General features: G+C 45.8%; 1 protein-coding gene across 1 annotated transcript in view; it reads left to right on the plus strand.

The window, feature by feature from the left end:
* The window catches only part of LOC143188201 (Krueppel-like factor 6), a 252,603-nt gene extending 238,451 nt beyond the window's left edge, over positions 1-14,152 (plus strand). The window contains exon 6 of the mRNA XM_076392322.1: positions 13,862-14,152. Within this exon, the coding sequence (XP_076248437.1) occupies positions 13,862-14,037 (176 nt within the window). The 3' untranslated portion in view covers positions 14,038-14,152. The remainder of the gene's footprint in view (positions 1-13,861) is intronic.
* Positions 14,153-14,913: the final 761 nt, after the last annotated feature.

Below are 14,913 nucleotides of genomic sequence, written 5' to 3' on the forward strand. Positions count from 1 at the left end.
CCTGCTTCCCTTATCGCGGCCACCAACAATGCATAATTAATTACGAAGCCGAATTAAGGGAGCCTGTTCGGCTTGTACCGTGGCACGGGCTGCCTCGAGTCGCATATAGGACGAGATGAATGCGAAACCCACGTGCGCCAAGCCGGAAGACGCATGTTTAATGGCGTCGAAGTAGTCTCCCCATGGGTTTTCTTCGATCGATCGAAGGATAACGTGCCTCGCCGCTTCTACGCCTGGCTTAGGTTAAGTTTCGCATATTTTATCCGGGTTTCCAAGGTTTACCTCGACGTGTGAGGATCGTAATCTCACGGTGAATACGGGTTTCAATTAAGTGACCGGGTAATTTGGTAATCGAATCGACAGCTGTGTATATCGGGAATGGTTCCCTCGGAAAAAGTAGTAGAGATCAATGGTATATCAGACTACTCTGCAGAGCCTCGCAAAACGTTTCCGTAGACTATTGCAGACTTTTATTTCCACCGATAGTTCACGTTATTTTATCGTACGAAGTATAAATCATAAAAGCTGTACCGAGAATCGTATAAAAAAGTACCAAGGAAAATGCTCTCCTCTGAAAGTAGGAAAATCAGCTCTCTCTCGTAATTCCTACGAAACTCCGCTGTGCCAGTCATACAAAATTCATCTCGTATACACGTGTGAACGGTCGACGAAACTCCTGGGAAGAGTTCTGTGAATCTCCTCTCATAAACGTCCTAATGTCACGGAAAAGCGGCCAAAGAACCCGATTAAAGCTCGTCTTCCCGTCCAGGAGACGGTAAACATTCCCAGAGTGAGTTCCCCGCGACGCGTTTGTTCCGCGCGGACGATTGCCAAAAGAAAGGCCTGGACGGAGCAATTACATGCAAGAAACCGTGCCCCTTGCGTCGTCACTTCCGTAAGCCGCGTCACTTTGAGCCAGGAGACTGACCGAACGCGTTATTACCGTGCGGTCAGCGTGCTCCTCCTTCGTCCTGCGGCTCTTCGCGGTTGGCTGCGGCAGAGGGAGACGGAGAACCGTAATTAACGAGAACTCCCTTCTTCTCTCTTTCCACGGCAACCCCCTCGGGTTCTTTCCCTGTCTTTGTCCACGCTTTTCGTCGCGTCATGCCTCGAACTCCCTCGCCTAGTCTTGTGTTGCTCGCCCGCGCGCGTATCCGCGGTTCCCCACGTATACACTAGTAATTATCGCGAGACCTGGTCTATATGAAATCACGTTTCGTGTTCGTGACTGCTATGTGGGTGAACGATGTTTCGACACATGTAATATGTACACGTTGCCAGGGGTGGACGCAAGCAAAGGATGTACACTGTACAGGTGCAATGGGGAAATCGATCCTTGAATAATATCCGACGTGGGCGAGGCGTTTTGTAGTCTGTCATCTCGATACTTGCTTCGAAACTTGTTAAAAATTAATGGCACCTCAGAGGGACATTCTCGCAATTTATTTCGTTGGGGGTGTTTTCAAACATGTGGGACAGTTTTCAAGGATTGACAGCAAAACAATTTAATATGAACATATGTCCCGAAATGCTTAGTTTTTTAATTATACGCTATTTTGTGTTGCGTAAAATGCTGGCTCAAGTTCCACAACATATAAGAATAACGTGGGTCGACTGTGGAGGATAGTTTCCAGATACAAAGATAATGAAAAAAGTTCGAATGCACGTATGCCTCAAAACGAATACTTCTTTAGTTACATGCTATTTTATATTCGGTAAAATGCTGGCTTCTTTCTTGTTTGTGAGGTGTGCTATCTTCTTCGGGGTCCTATTAGGCTGAGGGATATTCCTGTCCCTTGGTCGAGTGGCACACAGTGGTAGATCTTAAAGAAAGTATCACACGATACACAGTATAAAATAGCGTATGACTAACAAACTAAACGTTTCCGAATGTATATGCACATGAACTCTTTTCATTGTCTTCGTGTGTAGAATCTACCCTCCAAAAATGTCCCACATGTGTGGAAACACCTTGTATAAATCCTCCCGCGATAAAATATGCGTGCTGTCAAATATTTAACAACGCGATGCATTTCTGAGTCCACGTCGTATTTTTTATAAAATGTATTTCAAAATCCTTTCTATCATTACGTCGAAGCACTAGATTGTGTGTCACAGAGAATGGTATGCGCGCGCGTCGGTGCAAGCCATGTAATATTGCGGTGCATATAGGTGATCAAGCGTATGTGTACGTATGTCCATATACATATATTTGCTCACGTGAATAGCTACACGTGCGCGGGAGCCTTCATATGTGTTTATTTACCTGTGCTCATCTGCATCCGCGCGCACCGTGCGCTACCACGTCTCACAGGAAGGTGCACAGATGTGTAATTACGGTCTCTGTATTACGGAGGATGAGGTAACGAGAGGACGGCAAGGGGTTCGGGGGTGGAAGAGAGAGGTGGTGGTAAAGGGGGTAGAAAATTGCGGAGGAACCAGAAGAAAGAAGCTGGAAGGAGGATGGAGGACGTTGGAGATGAACAGAGAAATGCAAGTAATAATAATAGTAATAATGATACGTCTTTATTGATCGAGTTTATAGATAACACGAGTACAAGGATTAGTTTGAAAAAGATTCCAAAGGAGATTTAAAACCTCTGAATTTCTCATTCAGAAAAGATTATTCTTATAGTACAAACGCTTCAATATAAAGAAAGAGCAACGAAAGCACTACTTTCTAATGCTCTAAAATTTTGTATTCAGCTTCCAAAGATACCAAATGAAATTTTCTCTCGTAATATTTCTTTTCATTAAAAAAGTCTTTCTCCACGAATCATCTCCAACACCATTATCATCATCCCCCATATAAAAAGAGCAAGAGAGGTGGGGTTAGAAATGCAGAGGAGCGGAAAATGTATGGTGGGGGGGAAGAAGAAAATGGAGAAAAAAAGAAAACGAGGGAATGGAGAGAAACACAGAGAGGTGGGAAGAAAGAGAGAGAGAAGGAGTGGGTGGAGGGGTGACAAAGAGGAGACAGAGGGGGGATAGGCAATAAGAGAGAGGTTGGCTGGGACGCCTTCATCGTGCAGCGTGTCAGGTACGTCGGGATTGCTTCTCGCGGATCGTTAAGCAGAACTGCTAACTACGGGATTATGCATACTGTGGGGCCCGTCCCGCAATTATGACTCTGTTATGAATTCGTCCTGACACAAGGATCCCCTGCGCGGCGTGACGAGGCCAGACGGCCGTGTGCGTCACATATCGCGGCTGTGCGTTTATTTTCCTTGGAAGCGTGCTCGAAAAGAACACTGTTTCTTGTAATTGGTTTCTCGGTGATCGATTTCCCAGAATTTCCCGCTTAATCGTTCGCCCGTGGTACCATGTAACGTTTCGACGTTGACAGGATCTCTGCTTAATCCAATCCCATTCCCTCTTTGCCTAACCAGCTCGGTATTGTGTCCTGTCTTCTATTTGTCACATGTTGAACCCGATGATCCTGTTCTAAGGTCTTCACTTTCTAAGGAAAGCTCCCTCTAAATGGCAGGTGTCGGGTGTCGATTCTGTGGAGCTCGACAATAGCAATCGTAGCTTTTGGACACTACGACGGCATTTACTGATCGGTTACTCCGGTCTGCGATTTTCTCAGATCTTTCTTTACTGGTAGTTCGACTAGGTCTCAAAAGGCTGTATTGTGTATGACCTATTCCTTTAAAATCAGTCTTAGAATGAAATTTCTTGTAAGCAGGAAGTAACTCCCAAGGTATTTTAATATTTCTGCATCCTCTCCTTATGCAAGATTCGTTTTTACTCTGACGAAGTAAACTCAACATTTAAAAAACCACTAAATTCTTACTTCACCATCAATGCCGCGGATTTCTTGGATGGTCTCATTACACAGATCTCAGCATCCACTTTCTACATCAGCAGTCAATCTCCATCGGTTTTAAAATAACCCATACAGCCTGCTTCAATCGCCCACGTCCAACCACCTGCCTCCACGATCTGAAACATTCATAATTTTATGATAACCATAATTCCCCGCATTTATTTCCGCGTCCTAAAATTCCACAGACGCGTCGTTCGCGCAAGCAGTCTCGACGCAGAGGAGGCGGGGGGGCGTAGAACCTCCGAGACACGGTCGAAAAACTTGGACGGAACAGGGGGAGGGGGTACGAGAAAACTCTGCGGAACTTTCTTACAGAGATGAAAATGCCGGGTATACTTTGATCTCGGTCGTCGAATCTAATTACTGCCGGCTCCCAAGGAAGAGCGTTCGCGGAGTCAGGGATACGAAACGAGGCGAATCGTCGGATCGCCGTCCCCCAGAACGATCGCGTGGCCGAGTCAACATGAAGGCTCGTTACGAATTCCATCGGCGAAGTTTCCTTTCGAGGATCTTTCGGCATGTAGATATCCGGTCGGACGGAGGTCGTTCCACCCTGACCCAGCTCCCTCACGGATCCTTCTTCGGCCCCTCCTTACGTCTGCGCCACGTGAATCGACGGACGTCTTAACGGGCGAATCGACGCGATCCGATTAGACGATTTAACAGTCAAAGCCATCGTCTGGCCTCGCTAATTCCCTTCTAACGAGGCGATAAGATGTTAACTCTAAACAGTGCTGCTGCGTCTCGCTTGACGCTGCTGAGATCAATCGAACCGTTTCGGAGTACCTATCGAGTGATAGGTTCACTCCTAATCCGATTTCTCGTGAGAACTTTACGGAGAGTAATGGCATTAGCGAGTGGATTTCTATAGTAGTTATGGAGAGGTGTTTTCTCGCATCGTCTGTAGACGGTGAAGATTTCAACTCCCTCTTCAGAAACATAATATCGAAGCAAAATTTTCTTTACGAAATGATTGCTTTTCCCTTCGGTTTTTTTTTTCATTTGGTTTTGAGCTCGTTTGGCGACTATGAAGTCCATGGAGTAACGAACCTGTCACATTTTAATTTTCCAAATATATTGACATTCCATCGGCAAGCAGTAAGGAAGGGATAGAACGATCGTGAGAAGTTTCCCGAGGAAACGATTGAACTCCGTCGAAGGATCAAAGTCCCGTCCACTAGCTTGAGACGCGAGAACAATGGTGTTTGGAATGGAATTCCGGACCAGAAAGTCCTGTAATTGGAAATCTCTCTCTTTTCCCCTTCTTCTTCCATGCTTCTTCCGCTTTTCTTCCCTCGCCAACCTTCTTCCCTGTACGCGTGCACGGTCGCCGTGAGATTGTTGGGCCAGTGGATCGATAGTTCCTCCATTCCCATCGGGAAAATCGCATAGAGAGGCTTTGCCCGGGCAAAAACGAAGGAACCACTGAAACGCGATATTGACGGGCAAAGTGGATAAACAAGGAGCAAATCTTATTTCCTTTGAAAATGTTTAACACTTTCCTCGAGCGATATTTTCTGCACGACGGTGGAAAACAACGTCGTCTGGTTCGAGCAGCAAGCAAAGAAAGACGGAGACTCTAAATTGACGCTTCTGAATAACCAAACCGATAAAAACTGCTTTGCGTTTTGGGATTCTTTTTACAAAATGTTTCAAAAATAACTGAACACTAGTTCTTCAATTTTTTTTCTTCAATTTAAAGCTTAATACGCTTCTACTCTACATTCTTCAAATTAAGAAACATATTATTTGATCTACTAATAAAAAAAGTTTTCAGTTTACTCCTAATTCAACATGTTTATTTCATCGACAAAGTCAAATGATGAAAAGTACTATTCTTAGAAGAAGCAAAACGTTCGATTTCATCCAATCAAGCGCATTAATCTGTCCCATGCATCGATTGCTGGAGCTTTTAATTGCAATTCCGCGGAAAGCTCGGCTCCTCGAGGACGCAGCCTTTCTTCGCGCGATGAAAGAGCCTCCCTGTATTCGGAGCGAACAGAACTCAGCTGTTCGCGCGATCAGTGGTGCGAAGTAGGTCAACCGAAGCGCAATAATTTTAGCCGAGACGTGCCTTAGAAACGCACGACGTACCACGACCTTAAATCAAACAGGGAAAATAAAACGCTGGAGCTCGAGGAATTATTTATCGCGTCGCGCGGCTGTTCGCGATGCGTCCGCGCCATTCGGAAGAGGCTGTTGTGTGTATTATAGGGGTCGTTTCCTCCCGGCATTCACCACGGGGGATGTATTGAAACCTTTCAAATTTCGCATCGAGTCGCGCGCCATTGTTCCCGCCCCCGCGAAAAATAAGAAAAGCCTGATAATTTATTGACTCGCCCACTGGGGGAAACTCGTTCTGTAAATCGTAAAGGATCCGGTCTGTTTCGAAGGATCAATATAGCGCAGGAGGCTATTGTAGCAATGTAGCAATTGATTTGAAAATTAGATGTTCATGGATGTTTTCCAGGACTTGATTTATTCGAAATTAGTCTGAATAATAACGTAGAAGATACCTATCTACTTTGTGTGCATTAATCTCTTGTCACCTCTCATCGTTTATCAGACTCAGCTGTGTGAATAGTTAAAAGCTCATCGAAGGTTGTTGTATTATTCTCGAAGTAATCACGCTGAGACGCTGTATTATTTAACCGCCAAATGAAATCCGAGTTGGGATTAGAAGATGCTTACGACTCCGAAATTCGCGTATGCGGGGGTGAGATCGCATGGAAACACGTATCGATTCGCACCTCGAGGCACTGTTCGAAACACACGAGATCGCGAGGAAGTTAGGAGCAACCCCCTTCGCCTGCTAGTGTCGGGGTTGCACCACCGCAAACAATTGGAAACGTCGTCAAAGTTCTCGCTACAGTTGACAGCGAAACCACAGTTCACAACACGAGGAACGTGCTATCTCTAACCGTAGTCGATACCGCCAGGGCGGAAGCAGCCAGCCAAGACACCGGCTGTACACGCACCCCCTCGCACACAACTAAGAAAACCACTTCGCCATCGATCTTCGCCGATCAGGGTCTCGAATTTCGCGTTTCAGACTGCCCTCTCGAGGCTACGCTTTTCTGCTTGACAATATGGACGAGAATTTTCGTAATATTCGAGAGACAGGTTTCAAGGGTTTTAGGGACCTCTCAGAATCGATAAATTCGAGAAACAAACTAGAGAAGGGAAGACTCAGGTGATGAGATACAAGTGAAATACACTTGTTATGGCCAATCGTGTCTGACTAATGGAAGATCGAATCCACTTTGAAAAGTAGTCGCTTGAGATTCTTAACTCCTATTGTAGCAACGTAGAGTCACTCACAATTCGAGTACAAATTTCCAAAAATCAATATTCAGGATATTGAAACAAGTATAATAACGAAAAGAGACACTTTTAAATTAAAGATTTGAATATTTGAAAAGTTGAAGATGCAAAGACTTGGAAACTTGAATTCGAATGCATTGGAGAAATAATGATGCTAGTGATTCTACCTCGATATGCTAAGAGCTAATTAATTAATTAATGTATCTTAAATTCCAACTATTTCATATTTAAATTTCTACTTCGTATGTTAAATAGAGGTAGCCAAATTTTAATTCTAAATTCTTTCCGCTATAATACAATTTCAAGTAGAATATCCCGTGTATGGTCAGACGCGGCGGGCATAAGAAGGACTTAATCTGCTCTACAGTCCAACGCACGCAGTTTCCTTTACTTATAAGTAAGGTTTCTTCTAAAGGATCCCGTTACCTTTTCAAGCAGCACGCTTTCGATAAAATTGCAAAATTGCTTGCCTCCTACTTTTGATAACGCGAAAAGAATCCACCAGGAACGCACAAACAGACATTTCCAGCGTATCTCCGATAAAAGGCACGGTTGGAGGTTAATTCTCTAAAAACGCAGGAACTCCTTCCGGCAAGCGAAGAAATTTCCTCACTTTTTCTCTCGGCAACATACACGAGCCCGCGTCTCGTTACTAAAAGTGGAATGTTTTATTTCCAAGGGAACGCTTCCGCTTCCAGAGTAAATGCCGCGACCTTCCCCCGCCAAAACAAACGCCTCCCCTTCTAGAGCACGCTACTCCTTTACAGGAAATCTGTTTTCATTTTTCATTTCCATCGTACATGGCGCTATTCCAGCACACGACTGACTCACCCCGCTTCTCCGACCTGCCACGATTTTATTTCCTGCAAAATAGCTACGAAGCAACATTGACCCCAGCAAAATTTCTCCTGATCCAGCCTCGTCGAGAGTTGGGGGTTCGACAATGTCGTTTCTCAAGCGGAACGACGGAAAAATATATAAAGCACCGTAACACTTCGGGTCGAGGGTAACGCGATCGTATTCGAGGAACGCCACGTTTCATGGGACGCGTAAATTTGACGCTACTCCGACCGATCTATCGCGTTGACTTATGCGATAGTCCCTCGCATTTTTGGATACGAGTGCGGTGCGTGTGACACTATGTCATCTCAGCGTTGCCGAATTTTTATCCAGTTTATGGTCCATACTGGCACGAGAGATTTAGAGAACTTTTCTCTTTATACCTCAAGAGTTGCTCCTTTGGCAATGGTTTTAAAGAACGTTCGAGTTCTTTGAGACATTTGAATTGTCTGTTCTTTGTAGCAGAACGTCAGGAAATTACATTCCCTTCGGCTTCTAACGCAGAATTTTCCTTCTCTGTCTTTGAAACTTATTCTTTCGTTACGCGAGATCTCGCAGAATGCACCTTTTTACGAATTCGTTCTTTCTCTTCTGCGCTGTAGAGGGACTATTTCTATGTATCTCTGTCACGAAAGATCTTAACAAAAGTTAGGTTTAATGAGGAGGTCTCGTGTTCGCGTAATTCTTACGGCCATTTTCTAGCATTAATTTGAGCGTGTAATAAAATGCCCTCGGTGGAGGGCGCAGTACTGAATCTTATCTCGCTTTGTAGAACGTGTAATTCTTTGAGAAGGGAGAAGACATTAACGTTTGTGATATTTCTGCATGGAAAATCAATAAAATTTCTCTGCTTCCGTGAAGCTCAAAACTGAACCGATTCGAATACCGCGATCCAGTTTTGTTACATGAGAAATTGGAAGCCAGCAATGGACAATGTACACGACATTTTTCTAGAATTTCTCTGATTCGTATAAAAAAATTGATGTCCTACAGGGATTAAATAGTCAATGCTCTTCCTCTTGTTTGATTGTTAACGTAACAAATTTGACAGAAAAGCGTTCAGTTTTTCAACGTCAAAAATTTCCTCTCGGTGTCTCGTTTCGGAAAAATTTCCGCAGCCATCGCGTATCAGCTTTGTTCGACGTTTTCTGTCGACGTAGCAGCCGAAGGAAACGTCGTTTCACTTTCTGCAAAACGTGACGCAAAGTCGTTTCATGAGAATGGCATTTCGCGTTTCCGCTCCCGTCGTACGCGCAGTTCCACCGTTCAAAGAAGTTCAACGAAATACAGGTTCGACCTCGCATGTTGGGGGAACCGGGACTTACATACATTTAGCGGAAATGGAAATATTCAACCTTTCCCTTTTGTATCGAAAATACTAATTTGTACAGTTTCACGTACCTATCTTCGTAACAATTTCTACGTAATACCAAATCCTATGTGAATAAAACAAGTAATCATAGAGCAAAAAATTGAGTGCAAGACTTGACGTAGCAAACGTTTTAATAAATTATGAAATTGAATCACAGCTATTTAATATACAATGTGTTAAAATGTAGATAAAATTTGTACGTACGAATATTAATTTTTCTAAAGCGAGCAGTGTTGAAACGTTATTTCACGAAACACCCTATCCACATAATACAAAATCTCAGCTTATACTTCACCATAGTGAAATGTTTAAACATACATATATTCTAAAGAAATATAAGAAAGGCAACTTCAGAAGGTTGTTCACTATTCCCATGTGCAAGTTCGTTTTTTACAACCCACCGTGTACCTAACCCAAAGAGAAGGAAGACTCGAGCCATGCAAGGAAATAGATATAAAGTTCTTCGAAGCTATCGTAGGAGCCAGCTTCCCCGCTGTCGGAGGACGTCGAGATCCCGAATATTTTCTGGGATATCTCTGCTGGCCAGCTCGAATCTCGTCCCAACGAAACCCGTAAAAAATTGAACTTGGACCGAGTCCTTCCCCAGAAATCTTTCGTCCCGCGAGAACTTTCCCGCCCCAGATCCTCCAGCGATCTGTCACGCGGATCTGCAGAACCCCCTTCGGCATTAGGACGCGTTTCTCGTCGAAACGTTTCTTACGCGAACCGTCTTCGGATGTAAAAGACGAGTCCCAGGACTGGGGGTGAGACGGAGGGGGGAGTGGGTGAGGACGGAATCCTTGGCCATAAATTCCGGTTGTCCTATCCTTGGGCGACATGACGGAAGGTGGCCTATACATCGTCGCTGGCGCGGCGGACTTAATAAAATGCAAAGACGACGAACACACATTGCTGGGACGGGCTGACATATCGACGCAATACCGACCCACTCAGACCTCTCGAGGAACGTCAGATGGAGGGAAGGACATAGAAAAATCGTCCCTGCGACGGAAGAACGAACCATTCTCGAAGACTACGTGAGACCAGCCGTTCTTCCAGCGAATGTCTTCGTATCCTTCGTCTTCGTTCTCGCCTTGGCATCCTCATCCTGGAATTTCGAGTTTGCAGTGGAGATCTAGAAATTAATAAAAGAAATAGATCACTGTTTTGAACAAGAATGACAAATAAGGGTGCTATAAAATATCTGACATCCCGAGCTTGGAAACTTGGGAAACTGTATTCTAGAGCCCGTCATTACTTTTTCAACCCGAATCCAGCCAAAGAAAGTTTCGTACACCCTCGGGTATACTAAACAAATCCACCCCCTCTGAAAGTCAGAAAAACTACCCCATCGCGTCGAACCATAAACGCATACGCGCCCTTCTCACGCGATCACGGTACCAGAGAGCACAAACAAGCCGATATTCATACAAAACGAAGTCAGAGGCTCGCGTAGGGGGTGGCGTGTCGCGTCGTTTAGTAACGTCCGTTTACGGGGACTGGCAGAGCGTGGGGAGGGGCAGGTTAACACTTTAAGCCGTCCTGTTTAATATGGCTTTATTACGTAGGTGGTAACGAACCGTCGCTAGGCCATTATGCGGCGATAAAATGCGCGATGCACCCATACCACCAGCTTTCAACCCTCGTACACCTGCCGCTACCCCCGTGCGTCGCGCACACGCGTGGTCGACCCCGTGCGTGCGTATACGCTCGTTCCACGCGGACACGCCGTGTGGTCGTTTGTCGCGTTGCATAGTCACCATGGTTACTCGAAATTCAATTCGCCTTTTCGATGGTATCTACGTGCGCATGGGGCGCAACAAGGGAGAGACGTCGAGTGGAATTCTCTCTCTTTCTACTTTTTTTTTTAATTGCACACGTAATGGTTCGCCAGGTTTTCCTGTAATTCTACTCGCTCAGGTGGATTTTCGCGGGTGCATTTGGGACAGTGTTTTCCGATGCGAGGCGATTCTGGAAAACGATGGGACGATTTTGGGTCTATCCCAACGAGGGTAGGGAATTGTTTGATTTAGTACTCGCAGAGAGGCGAATAGAATACTTGGACGTCAAAGGGATGGAGCGTTTGAAGCTAATACTGTGCGAACGTGTCATGTGGACTTGAGGTATTGAAAAAATGGGGCATAGACAAAAATGGTCTTTTTAGTAATTATTACTCGTTCTAGTTTCTTGATTCAATGTGTGCATGCACGTTCATCGTGCCACTGCAAATAAACAAAGCTCGAATCGGCGACAAAACGCGGGACTAGTTTTTACACAAATTAAGCTTAACAACGTCCTAGCTGATAATGAAGAACACGCGGTTTACGAGCGCGGTTTTATTGACGTATACCAAACTATAGAAGCTGCGCGCTTTAAAAGCACAGCACAAGCTTACCCCCGAAGCTCATTCTTGTTTCCGGAATGACAGTGAATGTGCACATCGCACATGCTCGTTCTATAGAACCCGATTTCTGTGCGAATACTCTCGAATTCTAGTATCCTCGATACGTTGTGTGCTCGACAATTTCCTTTTCCGTCATTCAAATCCTCTCCAGTATATTCGCTTCGTCGTTGCATCTTTCAAACTACCTTTCACTGTCGAAAAGACGATTCATCCTTGTACGAGGCCATCGAATTCTTTGTTGATGACTAGCAGCAATTCTTCGCTTATCCAGGGAGTAGGTGACGCTCATTCGCTCTGCTATTTCTTCGGCTGGTGTCTGTGTACACGCGAGACAAGAGGGAGAGACGAACCACTATCGTGTGTACCACGAGGGGTCGAAGGGGTCGGATACGAGGCGTCGAGACGTGTGTGCTGTATTTCCCAGAAAAGTCGCGGCTTCTGTAACGTGTGTCGAGTTTCTCTGTCGAAGGAACCTCTGCGCGACCCGAGGGGGATGTGGAGGTGGCGGGGGTGGGTGACGAGAGGGATTCGATTTGGTTATGCGTCGCCACGTCCAGACTGGATTTGTCGCCGTCACCTCTCAGGGAGCGCACCCCCTGAAAAAGACAGGATCCCGGTTTTCGTGGAGCAACTTTGGGGAAGAACGAGGCGCGGTATAAATTTTTCCAACCCCCACTGTAACCTGGTCGGATGTCAGCTCGTAACTTCGGTTGCCTTAGAACGACCGAGGAAACTTCCTCTCGTGAATTCGTTAGAGGTTGATCCTCAGTACGTCGAAGGGGTAGAATGTTAACGAAATTGCAGTAATTGTCCTTGAAAATTTATGCATGTGGGCGGAACATTGTATTTAAGGTTACGTAGCAATTTGAAGAAGATTTAGGAGTGTAGTTTACTTGGATAATTAGATGAGATATAAGAATGGACGCGGTATTGTTAAAACTTTTAATTATTTAAATTACTACAGCGTTGTCATTCATTATCTTAGGACAGACCAATATTCTTCATCCTTCCATTACATAAAGTTCGCTAGTCTGTTAAACGCCACAGGTGTCGAGGCACCATTTTCCATTCCACATAGCGGTCTAATCAACGTCAGCTACTTTTCATATTCCCGAATACATTATTTATGGCTTAATAATGCGTCGACTCTGCCTTCTCTCTCTGATCATCCCCTGCTGGCCTGCGATCTTCGTACGCCCAGCACACGTGCCGCCTTCAATTCTCCATGGTTTATCGCCGATCCGCCATCCCGAAGTCAGGAGAATTTTATATGCACCCCCTTGGTTTTAATAATTTTAAGGCTAGCCCCGCGTTCGGGACGATAAAACCCCTTTCTCTTTACGCTGCAAAGGCCTTCTGCATTGTGTTCTGGACTATCGGTTGGTTATAATATCAGCGCTCATAAAGTTTATTAGACCGGTGGTGATAACGTTAAGCATCACGCTGGCTGCTTTTTAAAGGGTTAATTAGCAGTAGGTGTTGTTTAGAAGGAGTTTTATTAGAGAAGGGGATCCTCTGGTTATACACGTATGTTAGTCATCACGCATTTTTAAAGAGAGTTTGAAAAGCGATGATCGAACGATGTTTGGCCTTTGAGGGATCAATGATAAGGACTTAAGGTACATGGCCATGAAAGATGGTGAATAAGACTGAAAAGCCTTTTTGGTGACCGATGGCTGCTGGCTACATTACATAAGTCTCCCAGCTAACAGATGTGTGATTGTTTGGAAGAAGAGTGAGTGTTTAGAGATGGCAAGCGATCTATCTTTCTTGCTAAAGAATAGGAATATTGTTTCTAAAGGATCTGGCTACGGAGTGGGGATGGTTATGCCTTTTGATAAGAGGACAGTCATGAAACCCACATCACTTACTTCAATACCACCGCTTGGGAATGTATTCGAAAAGAATTTCGAAGTACACATTGCTTTTATGCAATTTTTGATCAATTATTCGACCTACACGTGTATAAGTATTATCATTTTAAGTCTCCAATCCTCAATCAAAAAGATTTAACGAACATTTCAAAATCAAGACTCTAGCAAAATTAATGAAATTAATGTGTATTTGACATTTCGATTTCTTCTGATTTCAGGCGAGAAGCCATACAAGTGCAGCTGGGAGGGTTGCGAGTGGCGGTTCGCGCGGTCCGACGAGCTGACGCGCCACTACCGCAAGCACACTGGCGCGAAACCGTTCAAGTGTCGACACTGCGACCGATGCTTCTCCCGCAGCGATCACTTAGCCCTCCACATGAAAAGACACGTGTAATCGATCGTCCCCGCGATCGGTCCTCCACGCACCGACCAGTCTCCCAGGACCGACCAAACGAGGCTCCTTTCTCCCCGAGGATTCCCGAGGGCCGCCAGCGACGCCGAGTCCTCGTGAGCTCGCGTTTACTTCCACGAACCCCTGACGATCTCCATCGAGCCTCTCCACTCGACGAACGAGGGGCGCGGAGACACGTCGGGGTGATCGACTACCCAAAGATTTCGACATCTCCAAAAGAGAATCGATGATCAGCGAGTTGTTCTCTGGATGGACTTTTCGAGCAACCCAGCTGAACCTGAAGAACGAAGACTATAGGACAATGAAAATGACGGATCCTCTGACGAGGAGACGTTGCGATGGGAAGTCGCAACGGAGCAGCCCGTGCTCTTTGCTCGTTCCCCTCGAGGCGGGTCCCTTCGCCGCAGGACGAACGCTTTGCGGCGGAGCCGACAGAAGAACTTGACGGTGTCTCGCGCGCAGAGTGGCCCGAGAGCAGGTGTATCGACGGTCAGCGGGGATCGCGGGAGGACAGCTGTCACAGCGATCAACCGGATTCATCGAAACGATTGTACTCGGAGCGGCGCGACGAGTTTCGTCCCGGGACCTTTAATCACTGCCAACTCATTAAATTCTAAGATCACCGCTACACCGTCGAAGAATTCGGCTCGTCGAGGCGAAACGACCGCCCCGAGGGCGGGGGAGGGCCGGTTGCTTGCGAAACGAGTCGTTCGTGTGGCAACGGTGCTCGCGTGCCCCTGTAAGCCGTCTGCCTCTCGTAAAACGGTCGAATCTCCCGAAACGGAACCAACGGACGAGAATCCACGGAATTAGTGTCGCGGCGATGCATCGAAGGCGTCGGGAGCTCCGGAAAAAGTC

Source organism: Calliopsis andreniformis, chromosome 2 (assembly GCF_051401765.1).
Source record: "Calliopsis andreniformis isolate RMS-2024a chromosome 2, iyCalAndr_principal, whole genome shotgun sequence".
In the NCBI taxonomy this organism is placed as follows: Eukaryota; Metazoa; Arthropoda; class Insecta; order Hymenoptera; family Andrenidae; genus Calliopsis; species Calliopsis andreniformis.